The following is a 20,808-nucleotide window of genomic DNA, read 5'->3' as shown; positions in this document are numbered from 1 at the left end:
GATCTGAGTGATCAATAGAGCTTAATGTCTTGTGGTCTTTTCCCGTGTGAATGGTGGGTCGTTTGAAGATCAACGTGTTAATATGGTCTGGACTGGCTCAGTAGATGAATGGAGTGTGAACGGGCCTAACACTGAGGATAGAGACAGAGGTGTGTGCTCGTGTGTGTGTGTGTGTGTGCGCATGGGCCTGTGTGTGTGTGAGAAACAGAGATGAGTGTCCTGGCCTTTGACTCTGGGTGGGAGACCTGGGACTCCAGCCAGGCGATTGAACCAGATTTATTACACTGGATGCAAATGTCTGTCAGTGCTCTCATCTTTGACGTCTTTCCTCTGCTGCTGGAACACACACACACGAGACGAGAGTCACACCTCCTTCATAGGTGACTGCAAGCCTCAGCCTTTCACACATCCTCCTCCATCACAGATACCTGAGACTGGGTCTTTTGGTCTTTTGATGGATGTCACCAGTAATATCATTATGATGTCACAGGACATAGACACGACTCTGATTTAATGTCCCTCACACTGCCATGTGGTCACTACTCAGGTTTCTAAGTCAGGTAAACAGAATTTGGACCAAAGTTTTAATGGAAGCGACCATTTCCTTCCACTAGGCTTGAGCTTATGGGTTTAAATCGCAACAACATGCCATACTACCGCCCCGTGGCACTCACATCTGTAGCCATGAAATGCTTTAAAAGGCTGGTCATGGCTCACATCAACACCATCATCCCAGAAACCCTGGACCCACTCCAAATCACATACCGGCCCTCCATCTGTGCAATAATAAACAATATTGTTGCTTTGATCACATCAGAAGATATCCTCCTCGCAATCTCCAAAATACAACAGCCACAGGACAACATTGTTTGGACGTCGTAAAGGACCATTTGCTGAAACTGAAGAGATATAGCTAGCTAACAACCTCCTTTTCCACGTGAAAAAAAATGTTGGACAGAGACTTGCTAGTTACGTTAGCTAGTTAGCTGGTATTTTCTACAAGGAATCTGCCTCCTGAAAAAAGCTTCTCCCAAGTGGGTGTGACACCTACTCCCATTGCCTGCTGCACTGCTTCTTGGATTCCACCTGGCGATCTGTTCACCGTCTGCGCTGGCCTGTCTCCCCCTGTCTGGTACAGGTACCCCTGCCACACTCCCCCCTCTCTCCCGAACTTTTGCTCGCCTCCAGCACACACACACTGTTGGGCGAGTGACTCTGAACAATGGCTAGCCCCAAGTCGTTATATATTTTTCTTGCGCTGTATGCTATTTTCCTCATGACTATGAACTTGCATGTTTACCCGACCGTGGGACAGACTATGTTTGTTCCCACACTCTGGACTCTGACTCTCTATTGGTTACACAGACTCTTGACCTCCAATCTTATTCTAACCACCTATCGCCGGCTTTGTATTCATGTTACCTGATGAAATTGCTGTACAATATGATCTTGTTGCCATTTGATGCACATTCAAATGCCATAAAAAATCAGCACTGCAGAGCTCTCCCTGTCCTCTTCCGTGCCCTGATTGTATTAATGCTGATGATATCTGGAAATGTGCATGTACACCCTGGCCCATCTACTGTTGCTAGCCCCAATTCTGACTTGTGCTCTTATATCTGCTTCACTGATTTCTGCTCTCGTAAAAACCTGGGTTTTCTGCACGTTAACACTAGAAGCTTATTACCTAAAATTGATTAATTGAAGTTTGGGTTCACAGCTCCCGAGTGGCGCAGTGGTCTAAGGCACTGCATCTCAGTGCTTGAGGCATCACTACAGACCCTCTGGTTTGATTCCAGGCTGTATCACAACCGGCCGTGATTGGGAGTCATATAGGGCGGCGCACAATTGGCCCAGCGTCGTCCGGGTTTGGCCGGTGTAGGCCGTCATTGTAAATAAGAATTTGTTCTTAACTGACTTGCCTAGTTAAATAAAGGTTAAAAAAAATGTGTTGGTCATTACTGAGATGTGGTTAAGAAAGAGTGTTTTGAACACTGATGTTAACCTTTCTGGTTATAACCTTTTTCGGCAAGACAGATCTTCCGAAGGTGGTGGAGTGGCAATCTTTACCAAGGAACACCTTCAGTGCTCGGTTGTCTCCACCAAGTCTTTCCCCAAACAATTTGATTTGCTGGTTTTAAGCATTACACTTTCAAATAGCTCTTTGTTGACTGTTGCTGGGTGTTATCGTCCTCCATCAGCACCGGCCTGTACCCTACCTGCCCTAAGCTCTCTCCTGGCCCCTTACACCAAGTCTGAATGTGTCCTGCTAGGTGACTTAAACTGGGACATGTTTAAACCACCTGACCAAGTCCTAAAGCAATGGGACTCCCTAAATCTTTCTCAGATTATTACCAATCCCACAAGGTATGACTCCAAACACCCAGAAAAGGCTACTCTCCTTGATGTTATCCTCACAAATAATCCTGATAGGTATCAGTCTGGTGTTTTCTGTAATGACCTTAGTGATCACTGTTTTACAGCATGTGTTCGTAATGGCTGCTCAGTGAAACGACCTGTCTTGATTTGTCATAGACGCTTGCTAAAAAACTTTAATGAGCAAGCCTTCCTTCATGACCTGGCCTCTGTACATTGGCATAGAATCAGCTTGATCCCCTCTGTCGAAGACGCTTGGACCTTATTTTTTTTATATTTTTAGTGGTATTGTTAACAAACACGCCCCCATAAAGAGAATGAGAATAAAAACAGGTTCAGCCCCTGGTTCGACCGTAATCTGGCAGAGTTACTCCACCTCAAGAATTCCATTTGGCGAATGGCTCAGCATACGCATTCTCAGGCTGACTGGCTCTCGTTCAGGCAAATGAGAAATAAGTGCACTCAGGCTATCCGGAAGGCCAAAGTTAGTTACTTTAAGGAGCAGTTCTCTCTCTGTGCGTCTAACCCCAAGAAGTTATAGAAAATGGTTAAAGACCTGGAGAATAAACCCTCCTCCTCCTCACAGCTGCCCATGTCCCTTAATGTTGATGATGTGGTTGTTACTGACAAGGAGCACATGGCTGACCTCTTTAATCACCACTTCATTAAATCAGGATTCCTATTTGACTCAGCCATGCCTCCTTGCCCGTCCAACATTTCCTCATCTCCCACCCCTTCTAATGCGACTAGCTCTGATGCTCCTCCCTCTTTTTCTCCTGCCCCGCTACAAAGTTTCTCCCTGCAGGCGGTCACTGAGTCTGAGGTGCTAAAGGAGCTCTTTAAACTTGACCCCAAAAAACCATCTGGGTCAGATGGTTTAGACCCTTTCTTCTTTAAGGTTGCTGCCCCTATCATCGCCAAGCCTATCTCTGATATGTTTAACCTGTCTCTCCTCTCTGGGGAGGTTCCCATTGCTTGGAAGGCAGCCACGGTGCGTCCTTTATTTAAAGGGGGAGATCAAGCTGATCCTAACTGTTATAGGCCAATTTCTATTTTGCCCTGTTTATCAAAAGTGTTGGAAAAACGTGTCAATAGTCAACTGACTGGCTTTCTTGATGTCTATAGTATTCTCTCTGGTATACAATCTGGTTCCCGCTCAGGTTATGGATGTGTCACTGCAACCTTAAAGGTCCTAAATGATGTCACCATTGCCCTTGATTCTAAGCAATGTTGGGCTGCTATTTTTATTGACTTGGCCAAAACTTTTGATACGTTAGACCATTCCATTCTTGTGGGCCGGCTAAAGAGTATTGGTGTCTCTGACGGGTCTTTGGCCTGGTTTGCTAACTACCTCTCTCAAAGAGTGTAGTGTATAAAGTCAGAACATCTGCTGTCTCAGCCACTGCCTGCCACCAAGGGAGTACCCCAAGGCTTGATCCTAGGCCCCACGCTCTTCTCAATTTACATCAACAACATAGCTCAGGCAGTAGGAAGCTCTCTCATCCATTTATATGCAGATGATACAGTCTTATACTCAGCTGGCCCCTCCCTGGATTTTGTGTTAAACACTCTACAACAAAGCTTTCTTAGTGTCCAACAAGCTTTCTCTGCCCTTAACCTTGTTCTGAACACCTCCAAAACAAAGGTAATGTGGTTTGGTAAGAAGAATGCCCCTCTCCCCACCGGTATGATTACTACCTCTGAGGGTTTAGAGCTTGAGGTAGTCACCTCATACAATTACTTGGGAGTATGGCTAGACGGGTACACTGTCCTTCTCTCAGCACATATCAAAGCTGCAGGCTAAGGTTAAATCTAGACTTGGTTTCCTCTATCGTAATCGCTCCTCTTTCACCCCAGCTGCCAAACTAACCCTGATTCAGATGACCATCCTACCAATGCTATATTACGGAGACGTAATTTATAGATCAGCAGGTAAGGGTGCTCTCGAGCGGCTAGATGTTCTTTACCATTCGGCCATCAGATTTGCCACCAATGCTCCTTATAGGACACATCACTGCACTCTATACTCCTCTGTAAACTGGTCATCTCTGTATACCTGTCATAAGACCCACTGGTTGAAGCTTATTTATAAAACCCTCTTAGGCCTCACTCCCCCGTATCTGAGATACCTACTGCAGCCCTCATCCTCCACATACAACACCCGTTCTGTCAGTCACATTCTGTTAAAGGTCCCCAAAGCACACACATCCATGGGTCGCTCCTCTTTTCAGTTCGCGGCAGATAGCGACTGGAACGAGCTGCAAAAAAACACTCAAACTGCACAGTTTTATCTCCATCTCTTCATTCAAACACTCAATCATGGACACTCTTACTGACAGTTGTGGCTGCTTCGTGTGATGTAATGTTGTCTCTACCTTCTTGCCCTTTGTGCTGTTGTCTGTGCCCAATAATGTTTGTACCATGTTTTGTGCTGCTACAATGTTGTGTTGCTGCCATGTTGTGTTGCTACCACGTTGTTGTCATGTTGTGTTGCTACCATGCTGTGTGGTTGTCTTAGGTCTCTCTTTATGTAATGTTGTGGTGTCTCTTGTCATGATGTGTGTTTTGTCCTATAATTTATTTATTTTATTTATTTATTTTTAATCCCACGTCACCGCAGGAGGCCTTTTGCCTTTTGGTAGGCCGTCATTGTAAATAAGAATTTGATCTTAACTGACTTGCCTAGTTAAATAAAGGTTAAATAAAAAATAAAAGATCCACAGACGAAGCAGTCTCTACTGCACTCCACACTGCCCTTTCCAACCTGGACAAAGGAGCACCTACGTGAGAATGCTGCTCATTGACTACAGCTCAGCATTCAACACCATAGTGCCCTCCAAGCTCATCACTAAGCAAAGAACCCTGAGACTGAACACCTCCCTCTGTAACTGGATCCTGGACTTCCTAACGGGCCGCCCCCAGGCGGTGAGGGTAGGCAACAACACATCCGCCATGCTGACCCTCAACACGGGGGCCCCTCAGAGGTGTGTGCTTAGTCCCCTCCTGTACTCCCTGTTCACCCACGACTGCGTGGCTGCGCACGACTACAACACCATCATTAAGTTTGCCGATGACACGACGGTGGGAGGCCTGATCACCGATGACGATGAGACAGCCTATAGGGAGGAGGTCAGAGTCCTGGCAGTGTGGTGCCAGGACAACAACCTCTCCCTCAACATGAGCAAGACAAAGGAGCTGATCGTGGACTACAGGAAAAGGAGGACCGAGCACACCCCCATTCACATTGACGGGGTTGTAGTGGAGAAGGTTGAGAGTGTCAAGTTCCTTGGTGTATACTTTACTAAGGACCTATCATGGTCCAAACACACCAACACAGTCGTGAGGAGGGAACAACGATGCCTATTCCCCCTCAGGAGGCTGAAAAGATTTGGCATGGGTCCTCAGATCCTCAAAAAGTTTTACAGCTGCACCATCGAGAGCATCCTGACTGGTTTCATCACCGTTTGGTATGGCAACTGCTCAGCATCTGACCGCAAGGTGCTACAGAGGGTAGAGCGTACGGCCCAGTACATCACTGGGGCCGAGATCCCTGCCATCCAGGACCTCTATACCAGGCGGTGTCAGAGGAAGGCCCTAAAAATTGTCTAAGACTCCAACCAAGTCATAGACTGTTCTCTCTGCTACCACACGGCAAGCGGTACTGGAGCACCAAGTCTGGGACCAAAAGGCTCCTTAACAGCTTCTACCCCCAAGCCATAAGTCTGCTGAACAGTTAATAAAATGGCTACCCAGACTATTTGCATTACACCCTATTTTTCTTCTTAGTCCTTTAAAAAAAGAAAAGAATTACTGACTCTCTTGCACAGGCATGATGTACACTCACTGGACTCTAGGGCTGACCCCATTTAGTCGACTGGTCGATTGTTTGGTCAATAGGCTGTTGGTCAACCAATATTATTTTAGTTGAGCAGTGGCAAATATATTTTAAAAAATTATGGCACACGAGACATGTCTGATTCATGCCTGTCTGAGTGGACTAATCCATTGCGGAGGCCACGGGGGTGGCACACCAGTATTATCAGTAGTACATTTACCATTAATTCCCATAATTTCTAATCTACAATGTTTGTTTGGTTACAGTAATTCCTGTTAATGCATTCAGTATATTATTATTACAGTATTACCGTTGTCATTGTAGGAGTGGATATGTTGTTTGCAGAGTACACAACCTAGGCTACACTTGTGAGAAAAAGGTTTTCGTTTATTTCATTCCATTTACGTGTTATCAATATGTTCATTGTCTTTTGTTTGGAGCACTCCTGTCAATCATGAGTAAGGACACGCACCTGATTACGCATATAGAAGTAGGACTAGTCTACCTGGCCTGCGCGCAAATGTAGGCCTATTCGTGAGCCCATTTGGGGATCTGATACTATTTCTGATTGTCTTAACTCACCATCACTGTGGAGCTTCTCAAAGTAATTTTTTCTTCGCCTCAAACAGCACTTAAACAAAGTCTGTTTTTACATCTATTGAGAATGACAATAAATCCTCAACGTAGCCTATTTGAAAAATCTTTCTAGCTCTTTCCCTTTCGATTACCACTCAGCATGTAAAAAAATGTCATGCTCTGATCTGGTGGAAACGTTATAAAATAGGCCTACCTGATTACTTCTTATCCCTTGCACAAAATAGCCTACAGCTGTGACTGTCTGTCCGGAGCTCACTGGTGTGGGAAACTCTGAGGACCCAGAATATAAGCTTCCAGCCTAACCCAAGTTAATAGTTGATACAATGATTCAAGTTCCTTGCAGACAGGCAATGTGTAGCCAATGTGATTTACAGGATATTTATTTTCATCAGGATATTTTCTACCTGCAGGCTGCAATGTTTTTATTTGTTGGCTTTATATAGGCTATTTTTACATATTGGCAATGGCAATAGAAGTTACAAATCTAAAAGTGTCATTTTCATTTAGAATTTTGATTAACCACATGACATTGATTTTGAGATATGAAGACTATTATAAATTAAATTAAACTGTTCCACGAAAATGTACATATGAAAATTATAACTGGTACGCAGATCAATAGAAATAGTAGGATAACTTGGCACTCCAAATAGAAAAGGTTGCTGACCGCTGGTGTAGCCTATTACCGGCAACCTCAGGAGAGTAATGGCAGAATCTGTGGAGGCCAGCAGCAGCGGACAGCGGGAGGAGGAGGGTTGGAACAGTTTTTTTTCTTTTGGTTTGGCTATATTGATCTCTGGTGCCCGCTTTAGTAATTAGTGTGCCTTTATGATGCTTAAAGCTTACATATAGTTGATTTTATATGAAAAAATATAAAATGTTGACCGAACAGACGACTCTCGTCGACCAAGATTTTGTCAGGGACAGCCGTACTGGACTCTAACCACACATACTACACTGACACTCCAACACACACACACACACACACACACACACACACACACACACACACACACACACACACACACACACACACACACACACACACACACACACACAGACACACACACACACACACACACACAGACACACACACAGACACACACAAAACACACACACATGCATATTGATGCCACACACCCAAACACACACATTCACATTCCTTCACACTCTTCACACACACTGCTGCTACTAGATTATTATCTATGCCTAGTCACTTTACCCCAACCTACATGTACATATTACCTCAATTACCTCAACTACCTCATACCCCTGCATATTGACTCGGTACCGGTACCCCTTGTATATAGCCTCGTTACTGTTATTTCTATTGTGTTACTGTTTTTCCTTTAGTTTATTTAGCAGATTTCTCTTTGCCTTGTTGAAATATAAAGTAATGACTGTGCTAAATCCCAGAAACCACATGTTATGTCATTTCCTTTAGAAGTACAGGCTGTAAGTGACTGGAAATGGTTTGATTATTGTAGCACAGCTGCCAACACTCCACCTGATATCTGTGCTGTTTCAGTCAGTAAATCACAGGGCGAACAATATGTTCATTGTCCAAGCCCCAATGTTTATGAAACCTGTACAGTTCAAAGGCATCAGCACAATGGATTCCCTATATGTTTGGCAGCAAAATGGCCGTGCTATATTTAGTTTGTTCTCAGTACGTAATGCTTTTCTATGGCCTTTGTCTCTGGGGCCGTACATGAGAATGCCCTTTTGATTAAGCCTGTGCCTGAGCCTATTGAAAGATCTGAACACTACTGTTACAGATTAGTAAAGCCATTTGGGGTGCAGCTTCTCAGTAACCAATGAATGTGAAGTCTACATAGCATGTTTTTTCTGATACACATCTAATCTAGCTAATTTGGCTGTGTGACTACAGATGATGTAGGATCTTTATTTGAGTCAGTTTGCTACAGCAGGAAAATAATCCTGCAGCAACAGGAAATGTGAATTATTATGTGGATTATAATTAATGGACATTGTTGTAGGGGTTGATAAATTTTTTTGTAAGGGAAAATCAAGTCTGAAATTTCAAAGTGGAAATTACAAACTTCAGAAGCCTTTTTAAACATCAAATACACTACAACACGTGTCAAACTCATTCCACGGAGGGCCAAGTGTCTGCGGGTTTTCGCTCCACCCTTGTACTTGATTGATGAATTAAGGTCACTAATAACTCCCCTCACCTGGTTGTATAGGTCTTAAAACCCACAGACACTCGGCCCTCCATGGAATGAGTTTGACACCCCAGCACTACAAGTTTTATATTTCCTGCATTGCAGGAAAGTTCTCCTGCAACGGGGTAATCAAATTAAGATCCAACATCTGTAGTCCACCACTCTACTGTTGATTTTTCACTCGCTACAGTAGGTAATTACCAGGGAGTGAATTGAAATTCCAGTTCAAGAATGAATGAATTTAATGATAATTTATCCTAAACCTATTAATGACCGTGTAGTGACTAGGTGATTCATCGTTCATCATAGTTAACTCAAGCTTGGAGGGCTGTGGTCCTGTGTCATGCCTGTAGTGTTATTGCTAGGAGCCCCTCTGCCTGAGGTTAAACCACTGCTAGGAATGTGTTTAATGAGAATACCTTAGTGAACCAGTCATTTATTTGTGGTTACAACAGGGTAAACATAGACCTAAGCCAATTAATAATCTGGGGCTGTTAAGAGATGAATAGCTGTTGCATTATGGGTACATTAGCATTTATGCTGTTTGAACAGGGTTAGTAGACTGGAACCGACCCAACTCTAATTCTCTGAAGAAATGAGGTTTCAGCAAGTCCTCAAATCAGATCTGACATTTTTTTGTAGGATGTGCATGTTGTTATTCTTGTATCTAGCTTTCCATAAATGATATTAAAGGCAGCATGCCATGTATAATATTTCCACAATGTTAGTGTGTATGGATGCAGGTGTGTATGGGTGGATATGTGGAAGTACCAGTCCTCAACAGCATACACACAGTACACAACTTTAGTACCTCCCTCTGCAAACGGTGTCTGAGTTCAAACCATGTCGTTTTAGCTGGCATAGCAGTTAGTTCAAACAGTGATTTTGCTCTAGTCTGCGTCAGCCTCTAATCCAGGGGTGTCAAACTCATTCCATGGAGGGCCTAGTGTCTGCTGTTTTTTTTTCAATAAAGACCTAGACAAGCAGGTGAGGGCAGTTCCTTACTAATTAGTGACCTCATCAATCAAGTACGAAAACCCGCAGACACTCGGCCCTCCGTGGAATGAGTCTGACACGTGCTCTAATTTGATCACAAATCTGGACAGCCGACAGTCCTCCTCTGTATTCCCTGGCAGCTAGTCTCAAAGCGCTCTCTCATCCCAATCTGCATGGATGTTTGCCTCAAAGTTAAGCATCAAGAAGACATTTTGTTAGAGTTGAGAAAAGAGTATATGTTAGAAATGTAAAGGTTTTCAGACCTCCATATAGTATGAGTGGGTTCTGTCTCCCATTTCAAGGGCTTGTTCATACTTTCCTGTTACTCAGCCTTTGATATGTTTTATTAGTGAGCCCATTCAGCCCAAATGTATTTTGAAACTCTTGTCTGTGTCTGTGACAACATATGGTCAACTTAAAAGAAACCTCCATTTGTTCAAAGAGTGTCTCCTCCAATATAGCATTGTGTAGTTGCTGAGCTGTCTGCCTCAGTCTCAGCCCCCCTCTGTCCTAGCCCAGCCTTAGTAAAGCCACATCAAGCTTGGTTCAACCTACGTTTGCCACATTTGAGCCTAGCATGGCCAGCTCAGCTCAGATCTCCCCCTCCCAGTCAGGGGCCAGGCAGGGCTGGCAGGTGTTTCTCTCAGTGCTGTCGAGGATATCCTCAGGAAGCTCCTCTGGAGGGTGTGGGCCTCGACTCTGCCCTGGCCTTCCTCCAGCCTGGGCTGGGATGCTAGTGTAAGGGTGGGACAGGGGTATTAGCAGGTGTGGAGGCCATTCTCCCCCACAGCTAAAGCCTGGAGGGAGGAGTGGCGCTAGGGAGGAGTGGAGCGAGGGAGGATTGGAGCGAGGGATGTTTGGGCACCGCCAGCCTGGTCAGTCTCTTGGGGTTGGGGTTGGAGCCGATGTGTGATTTAGGAGGAAACATGAGTGAGGCGCTAATTCACTTACTCCTGCTTGAAATGAATCGTGAAAATGATAGAAGTGAGTGGGACCGTTTCTTTAACTGCCACCCTAGTGTTCTGAACTGGTAACAAGTGTAACTGATCGTATCACTGTCGTTCTAGCATTACATCAGATACGTGATGGCCATTGTCATCTGTCACTATGCACTCCCCTAGAGGATGGCTAGCTTGTCACAAGGCTAGTCCTGACACTGACAAAAGCCTTGTGCACAGCGAGAACAGAACAACATAACTCAATATGCATGTAACCGGCCTAAGTATGAAAACAGCACTGTCTGGAATGTGTACCTAAAGCTAGGAGCAGAACAAACACGTTAGCTAGAGCGCATGGTTTAGATACCTCTGTAATGCCTTCTGACATGACAAATAACAAGCACTGGCTTTGAGGGAGGGAGAAAGAGAGAGAGAGGACCAAATGATCTTGCATGCGAAGGTGGACAACATCTGTAGCAGTGAAATGCTTTGAAAGGCTTGTCATGGCTCACATCAACACCATCATCCCAGACACCATGGACCCACTCCAATTCGCATACCGCTCCAACAGATCCATAGATGACGCAATCTCTATTGCACGCCAAACTGCCCTTTCCCACCTGGACAAAAGAGGTGCGTGTTTAGTCCCCTCCTGTACTCCCTGTTCATCCACGACTGCGTGGCTGCGCACGACTTCAACACTGCTCACGACTCCAAACATCATTAAGTTTGCAGAGACACGACAGTGGTAGGCCTGATCACTGACGACGACGAGACAGCCTATAGGGAGGGCCGAGCAAGCCCCCATTCATATCAACAGAGCTGTAGTGGAGCAGGTTGAGAGCTTCCTCGGTGTCCATATCACTAAGGACCTATCATGGTCCAAACTAGGGCTGTGGCGGTCATCAAATGTTGTCAGCCAGTGATTGACCAATCATGGTCCTAACATACGAACCAACACAGTTGTGAAGAGGGCACTACAATGCCTCTTCCCCCTCAGGAGGCTGAAAAGATTTGGCATGGGTCCTCAGATTCTCAAAAAGTTCTACAGCTGCACCATTGAGAGCATCTTGAGTGGCTGCATCACCACTTGGTATGGCAACTGCTTGGCATCCAACCGTAAGGTGTTACCGAGGGTAGTGCGTACGGCCCAGTACATCACCGGGGCCGAGCTCCCTGCCATCCAGGACCTCAATACCAGGCGGTGTCAGAGGAAGGCTCTAAAAATGGTCAAAGACCAAAAGGCTCCTGAACAGCTTCTACCCCCAAGCCATAAGACTGCTGAACAGTTAATCAAATGGCTACCCGGACTAATGGCATTGACCCCCTTTTTTTGCACTGACTCTCTTGCACTGGCTCTATGCACACTCACTGGACTCTGCCCACACACTCACACATACTACATTGACACTCCAACACACAAATACACACACACACACACACTACATACGCGCACACACACAAAACACACACACATGCATATTGACGCCACACACACAAACACACTCACACATAGACACACTTTCACACTCTTCACATACGCTGCTGCTACTCTGTTTATTATCTATCCTGATTGCCTAGTCACTTTTACCCCTACCTACATGTACATATTACCTCAATTACCTCAACTACCTCGTACCCCTGCACATTGACTTGGTACCGGTACTCCTTGTATATAGCCTCGTTATTGTTATTTTATTGTGTTACTATTTCCTCATAAGTAAGCATTTCACAGTAATGTCTACACCTGTTGTATTCGGCGCATGTGACAAATACAATTTGATTTGATTTGAACATCAATTAAAATAAAATAAATTTAGAGATTAGTACTGTAGCTAACTTGGCAGTTAGTTCTTAGCATGCGAGAGGACCCAAGAGGTCGGGGCACTGAGGTTAGTCCTACATGCTGGTTATGGAATTTTTTAATAACTGACAGAAGTGTCTTGGTGTGCTAGTTACAATGGGGAAGTTATTTCAGCTGAGGAGTGACACATTCTTACTACTTTAGTTGTTTTCTTTGCTTCAGAAAGCACAGAAAGAACAGCTTGCTTGCTCATGAGGTATTTGTCCTCATAGACTACCATTGAGCGCTCTGGGAAATCAGGACCTTGAATGCATCCAGAAGTGTTGAATTGCAACACTCAGGAAACATTCCCCTAGATTTCAATCCAAATAATTTATCAGTAAAGGGTTGCAGCTCCGACACAATGAGAGCACGGAGTTAACGTTTCATCATTTTACATTTTTAGTCATTTAGCAGACGCTCTTATCCAGAGCGACTTACAGTTAGTGAGCGCGACATACATTTTTCATACTGGCCCCCCGTGGGAATCGAACCCACAACCCTGGCGTTGCAAGCGCCATGCTCTACCAACTGAGCTACAGGAGGCCTGTGTCATCATGGCTGTTTAGATCGGATTGAAGGGCACTGAGTGAGCATGCCTTTTTAGTTGCGTTTGAGCAGACTTTTCTCAGGGCATACATAGTCAATTGGCTGTTGAGTTACAGAGTGAAGTTGATGAAAACTTTCCTTGTGTTTGTGTAATGGCCATTTTGAGTGGACGGTTGCATCGCCACATAGCTACCTACAGCTGCCTGATAAGGAAGGTGTTTCTGGATCATCATGTGGCATGACCTTGTAACATTAACAGATAAGGCTTTGGTTTGTATGGTATGCCTATGATCTGTAGAGAATTGCCATGCATTACTGTTCACCAGTGGCCCATGGATGCCTCTCCAGATGTCATGGATAATACTGTTGCACCAACACCCCCTACCCTCCCAGGGTGGTCACATTGAGAATGACAGGAATGCTATGGTTAATTGATTAGCTGAGCAGAGATCAGCAGGACCCCATGTCACCCCCTATGTCTCCTCATGTCCTTATATGTTACCCACCCATGGGGCAAAATTCCAGTTTGAACACTCTCTCCTATACCTCTCTCTGTCAATGAAAAAGGGAGCATATTCTCATGTGGAATCATGGCCTGAAACCTCTAAACCTATGGCTGTTAGTCAGTCATGTATTTCACAGAATTATTCATATAAACAGTCCCTGTAAGCTTAGAGACAGTAAACCATGAGACAAGTCAGGTCAGTCCTCCCACTAGTGGTTTAGAATAACAAACTCCAGCCTCAATAGTTTTTTACTGGAAAACCTTGCAGCATTCCCTCCAAACCGTTGGTAAAATCATTGTTGCGTAAAGTCTCTCTCTCTCTCTCTCTCTCTCTCTCTCTCTCTCTCTCTCTCTCTCTCTCTCTCTCTCTCTCTCTCTCTCTCTCTCTCTCTCTCTCTCTCTCTCTCTCTCTCTCTCTCTCTCTCACTCTCTCTCTCTCTTACACCCTGGGTGTTGTCTTTTATAGCCTGTTCTGACTGTGAACATGACTATTGAACTTGACTCAAGGCAGGGTGGTGCACTCTTGTATGCACAGGGTGGGAGCCAAACATTGTAGTTTTTTTAAACTCCATAAAACCGTTGTTGTTGTTATTCCTTCCATTTTGTTTTAATTCAATACACACATTAACACTCAGATTTTCAACGGGTGGTTTAGCCTGATAGCATAACAGACACAGACCCCAGGGTTGTTGTTGTTCTGTCATGCCCTGGCCGTGAGAGGCCTGTTGTCTTTAGTTGGTTTGGTCAGGGCGTGAGTTTCTATGTTATATATTCTATGTTTACGTTCTAGTTAGTCTATTTCTATGTTTCAGTTCTAGGTTGTGTGTCTATGTTTGGCCGGGTGTTCAGATAAAGCAAAGAGATGTAAAGTCTTCTCCATAGGCTCTGTGTTAGATAAAGGCTGTCTCCCCAACCTCCAGATGTTTTACCCCCTCCAAGCCCCCAGCCTCCCCAGTCAATACCTCCTCACAAATCACCCCTGTCCACTGGCCCCATACCCCCTCAGTACCCCCCTCACACTGCCATATATTGTAATCACATTCCTTCACCCCCCCACACACACACACACACACACAAACATGTTTACCCCATATGTAACTCTGTGTTGTTTTTATCGCACTGCTTTGCTTTATCTTGGCCAGGTTGCAGTTGTAAATGAGAACTTGTTCTCAACTGGCTTACCTGGTTAAATAAAGGTTAAATAAATAAAAAAACGCACTCTCTCTCTCACTCTCACTCTCACTCTCACTCTCACTTACAATAAACAGACACATACTCAATCACTTCCATCTTGTCATTGTCTCATGTGCACACAAGCTGTGTGTTATGAAGTGGGCCCCCAGTCAGGCTCCCAGTCATTCTCCCAGTCAGGCTCCCAGTCAGGCTCCCATTCAGGCTCCCAGTCAGGCTCCCAGTCATTCTCCCAGTCAGGCTCCCATTCAGGCTCCCAGTCAGGCTCCCAGTCAGGCTCCCATTCAGGCTCCCAGTCATTCTCCCAGTCAGGCTCCCAGTCAGGCTCCCATTCAGGCTCCCAGTCATTCTCCAAGTCATTCTCCCAGTCGGGCTCCCAGTCAGGCTCCCAGTCAGGCTCCCATTCAGGCTCCCAGTGAGGCTCCCAGCTGTGTAGAGGCTGGATGAGGGGCTGCATGAGCTCATGGCGGGAGAGGAATCCCAGGTATGCTAACACACACACTGGCTTCCCTCAGAGGAACACTGCAGTAAGGAAAGACCTAGCACACTGTAACAACACTGTAACAGCACTGTAACAACAATGTAACAACACTGTAACAGCACTGTAACAATACTGTAACAGCACTGTAACAATACTCTAACAACACTGTAACAACAGCACATCGTAACGTTGAACTACAGCATAGACCATTTGCTTTACCTATGGGTCTGGAGCTTGGAGAGTTGAAGTATTACAGACAAACAGTGCTGACAGGTGAGATGGAATCCATGCCTGCCTATACAGTATTCTAGGCATTTAACACAGACAGCCTGCTAAGCATCTGTAAATGTAATACACAAACTTCAATACACAAACTGGAGTTGTGACAAATATGCTTATACAGACATGGACAGCTTGTTTTATAGACCCAGAAAGGTAATGAACTGTCACTGAATATCTGGGTGAGTTGTAATCAGGTGTTCTGCATGTACAGATACACTGACTGTAACTATAATATCTGGGTCTCTCTGTCGCTGTCTCCCTCTTGGACATGGTAGATAGTCTGAGCTCTGGATCGGTTGTGCCATGTTTATGGGGATTAGGCAGTACTGTAGCTAGTCTCTAATAAGAGTGTGCTTCTCTCGCTGAGTGAGGAATGTAGGGAGATGCATGTGTCTGCCCTCTGCCCGGAGAGTGAGAGCGTGCCTCCATAGGGAATCTCAGCCATCTCTAACCATATGTCACAGCCTGGACGTAGCTGAAGTTACTAAGAAATATTCTATGGTGGGAGGTGGAGTGAGTGGAGGAAAATAAAGCAGAACAATCTGGACTTTTGACACAGGGCCTCTGTCTGTCTATAATGTATTTGAATACACTGTTGTTAATGTGTAATGCATTACCGATGGGTGATGGTTGAATTCACTTCAGGTTTGTGTTTTTCCACAGTGTGGTTAGGTCTAGTTTGTTGTTTTCGTCCTCAATGTTGTTTTGGAAAGCCCTCTCAGAAGAAGCCACTCTCTCTGCCTCCCGGGGGTGTGTGTGTGTGTGGCACACTGCCTCCACAGTGCTCCATTCATCCCATGTTGGCACAGAGATACTGGGTCCTGTTTAGAGGACCACAGAGAGAGACGTAGACAGACTGAGACTGACAGAGACCGTTCACTCCTCACAGAGTGACTCAATGCATGCTGACCACTCACCAAACCAGGCACTGACTAGATCAACACTGATGAATATTGAACGATTGGTCATCACTGCTATGGCTGTCACCGTACACAGCCTGAGTAGTTATGAGTCCAAACACCATAGAGAGACGCTTCTCAGATCTTCTCAGAGAAAGATGTTTCAGTTGCTCTCCAACCCCAATCAGTTAGTAGTACAATTGACCCTTCGCTAAGCCCAGCCACAGAATATTGGGCAACCAATCGCAGCGCGCCAATGGATAGCAACTGTCGTCGAGTCTGACACCTCAGACAAGCTTACGTTTCAAACGCATGAAAGACAATGAGTTTTCGTCAAAAAGTAGCTAAATTGTTTAAATGGCTAAATTACAGTGCACTAGGTTTACTTGCTACTGTGATTCCTGAAATGTAGAACCTGTATTATGTTAATCAAAATTATACTTTTGTTACATTGTTTGCTAGCTCAGCTGGTTAGCTAGCGCTCAGTCTCACTGACCACCAAACGTTGCTAACGCTAGCTAGCTAGCCAGTTAATATAACTTGTTTTCTCAAAACGTATGTTAGCTAGCTAAGTTATCTATATTATGAATACAACTATTATCTGCTGTCGACATCAGGATGCGACTTGAGAGAACTAGTTAACTCCAAAAATGGTTAGTAGTAGCTTTTACTGCATGACAGTCCATTCAGAGCCATCTAGTGCCTAGCCACACTAATGACAGTCCACCACAACATACCCAATAGTCTCCTGATTAGCAAGGGGTAGTCTGTGTTTAATTTTATTGTATTAAAAACACCATTTGAAATCGTTGCTAGGGGTTTTGTCCAGTAGTTTGAATGGGGAATGGAGTTTCCTGGGAAAATGTTGTCAGAGGTTGCAACATTAACCAAGGGGGCGGGGCTTAGTGAAGGGTCGAATGCTATGACTCTCACTCATAACCTTGGAGTAGAAACACACCCCATACTCCTCTGGTTTCCATGTATAGCAATGCACTAGCAGGTTCTACTTCTTTAGTATTGACTCTAAAGTTCCTCTTTCAATGTTCCTTGAAGGCCCATCTCCAACAATGTGTTTTGGGGCTAGTTTATTCTGTTGAGTAAGGTCTTTCTTATTTAGAGTGTATGAGTGACTGGACCATACTTCCTCCTTCTACCCAAACACCCGTCTTCCACACAAAGACAGGAACCCAGCAGAGAGGTGAACCCCCCCTGGAAGGAAGAGGGTGTTTGGGGTTGGGAGAATGTCATAGCCGGGGTTTAAAGGGCATCTCTGATCTGTGTGTGTGTGTTAACTGACCAATCCCAGGAAACACTCCTGGTTGGCCGCACACCTCCCCTCTAGCAGAGACACAAACACACCGTCCCAGACAGTCTTAATCTCAACTGGAGCTTGTTTATAGGTATTTGTCTTCCACAAATCACAATGATTTCCTTTCCTTCTCCTACCCTTTCTCCTTTCACAACAGTCCATAGCTAGTATAGGCCACAAAGCTAAAGGCTAAAGGAGCTGTAACCTCTAAACCCCTCCCTCAGTAGCACCACTGTGTTAGCCAGTTAGCTAATAACCGTAGTCCAGATTGGCAACCAGAGGAAGAAGTGGTGTGTGGGTGATTCGATTTGTGTGCCCCTGCCTGCTGCCCTCCACACTGCACCACCTGCCTGCTAGTTGGTGCCTCTCACGCGCTCCTAATTACAAGCGTATGTGAAGGGGTTTTATTAAGCTGTGCTTCACGCAGAGTGAGAGACAGATGGGGAGCTGAGGTTGTTAGTCAGTCAGTTTATTTGAAATAACTCCCCTTTCTCTTGCCTGGAGAACTGTACTGTGGAGGTGAAAGCAGTTAGGGGAGTGTGGAGCTTACTGAAGGGGTTGACTCAGCCAATGTTATTAATCCAGACGAAGGCTTTGGTGCCATTTTGGGTCCTCAGATTGAGTAATGAGTGTACCAGAAAATGTCTCGATAACCTACATCTTTCCTCCATTCTACCATGTTCGAACATACAAGCTGCTTCTATTTTCTTCCTCGGAATCTCTCTCTCATTCTCAATGACTAACCTCTCTCTCTCTCTGTGTGTTTTGTGTAGGATGGTTCTCTGGGGAACATTGATGACCTGGCCCAGGAGTATTCTGAGTACTACAACACCTGCTTCAGTGACGTCAGCGACCGCATGGAGGAGCTACGTAAGAGACGTGTGTCCCAGGACCTCGACATGGTACGTCCCCACAAACACACTCATCACATCACATACCGAGTCCCTACAAACACCAATCATACTGTTGCATGTCCCCACAAACTCAAGGCCATCAATCCTGCTGTGATACAATGGAACTGAGTCCCCACAAACCATCACCTACTACTGCAGTAGAGTATAACCGAGTCCTATCAAAACAGGCAACCCACCAGCTTACATCAATACAATATCAGCTAAAGAGCTGCACTAACCTGCTTCTTTATGGCTCTACAATTTGTTATTGAGCTTACATAGACTACAACTATGCTGATTTTACTGTTGTGAAGTGAGAGCTAAAATGCTTGAGGAAAATGTTCATTTTCTCAGATCTCCTTTTTTAAATTCATAATATCCTCAAACACCTTGTTCTTCGATCAGTTTGATATCTTTACAGAGTGTTATATCCCAATGTGCTGCCAACAGCCTGGGAGCCAGACCATGAGTTGGGGGAGTGAAGTTTAGAGAGTGAGCAATCCAGTGAGTGTTTGTGTTTGTGACTCTTTTCTAAAGCAGTTAGTTTGCTCTCCTGCCTCCTGATGCCTGAAAGTGCTTGGTTGTGTTTTGGGGCTTCTAGGGGTTCTCATTCACGTGGATGTAGGGTAGTGGGGCATGGTACCTCTGCGTTGCCAAGTTACTGGGGGAGGTATTGAAAAATGCAGCTGGTCCTGGCAGCGAGTGCTGCTCTGCCTCTGTGCTGCTCTGAGTACCCCTGGGGTCTATGCTCCATACACACACAACACAGAGAGCGATAGGGGGGTTAGTGTTCATATGCTAGCTTTATTAACACGCTATGATAACACTATTCAAAGGGATTTGGATCTGTTTAGAACCCTTGAAAACAGACAGCATCCGTTCAGTTCTGAATTCGCATTTCCAGAACTCAGAGCAGTAAACTGGGTACATCTTCCCTAGACTGACCTCAGTTTATTCTACTCATCGTAAACATTCTACTCATCATAAACATAAAAAGAAGTGAGCCGATTTAAACAAATTAAGCTCAAACAAATCCAGCACTCACAAATATAGTAACTTGTATTTATTTAGTATTATTCCGTAACAGAAGTCACAGGGACACATTTTGGGTTGAGCACACCAACAGATAATTCAATTAAGTGGGAAGAGAGTGACTATACTTACGCTAGAGACATATCTGTAGGACTCCTATTTCATTGACAAATTTTCCCCATTAATCTCCTCAGCTCTATCATAAAGTACTATCCAGTTATAGGCATAATGGAAGTTGAGCTAGATATTGATTAGAAAAAGAGAGACACATAAGAACTCCCCCAGGCTTTCAGCAGCCATGTGGTTTTGGTTGATTTGAGAGGTGGGTCTCAGTGAAGGATGGTATGGGTGAGTTATGGAGGGCTCAGCTGTCCTGATTGATGTGGGCCAAAGATTCTGTCTGCTCTGCTCTCAGAGTTCTCCAGTGAAGCAATCTCACATCCATCATTGAGGAGTTAGGGTCTGTCGTTTGAGAGATTCTCTCCACAGTTTTCTGTGTGTGTGTGTGTGTGTGTGTGTGTGCATACTGTGTACACTGAGTCTATAAAACATTAAGAACACCTTCTCTTTCCATGACATAGACTGACCAGGTGAATCCAGGTGAAAGCTATGATCCCTTATTGATGGCATTTGTTAAATCCACTTCAATCAGTGTAGATGAAGGGGAGGAGACAGGTTAAAGAAGGATTTTTAAGCCTTGAGACAATTGAGACATGGATTGTGTATGTTTGCCGTTTCATAGGGTGAATGGGCAAGACAAAATATTTAAGTGACTTGAACAGGGTATGGTGGTAGGTGCCAGCGCACTGGTTTGTGTCAAGAACTGCAACGCTGCTGGGTTTTTCACACTCAACAGTTTCCCGAGTGTATCAAGAATAGTCCACCACCCGAAG

General features: G+C 44.9%; 1 protein-coding gene across 5 annotated transcripts in view; it reads left to right on the top strand.

Moving 5' to 3' along the window:
• LOC121548771 (SAM and SH3 domain-containing protein 1) overlaps nucleotides 1-20,808 on the top strand; it is a 312,171-nt gene that overhangs the window by 221,535 nt on the left and 69,828 nt on the right. For all 5 annotated transcript variants that reach the window (XM_041860321.2, XM_041860320.2, XM_041860323.2 and 2 more), the window contains exon 2: nucleotides 18,764-18,892. In XM_041860321.2, the coding sequence (XP_041716255.2) occupies nucleotides 18,764-18,892 (129 nt within the window). The remainder of the gene's footprint in view (nucleotides 1-18,763; nucleotides 18,893-20,808) is intronic.

Source organism: Coregonus clupeaformis, chromosome 33, assembly GCF_020615455.1.
Source record: "Coregonus clupeaformis isolate EN_2021a chromosome 33, ASM2061545v1, whole genome shotgun sequence".
Lineage (NCBI taxonomy): Eukaryota > Metazoa > Chordata > Actinopteri > Salmoniformes > Salmonidae > Coregonus > Coregonus clupeaformis.
The sequence above is the reverse complement of the archived record's forward strand: the minus strand, read 5'-3'. Positions and strand labels throughout refer to the sequence as shown.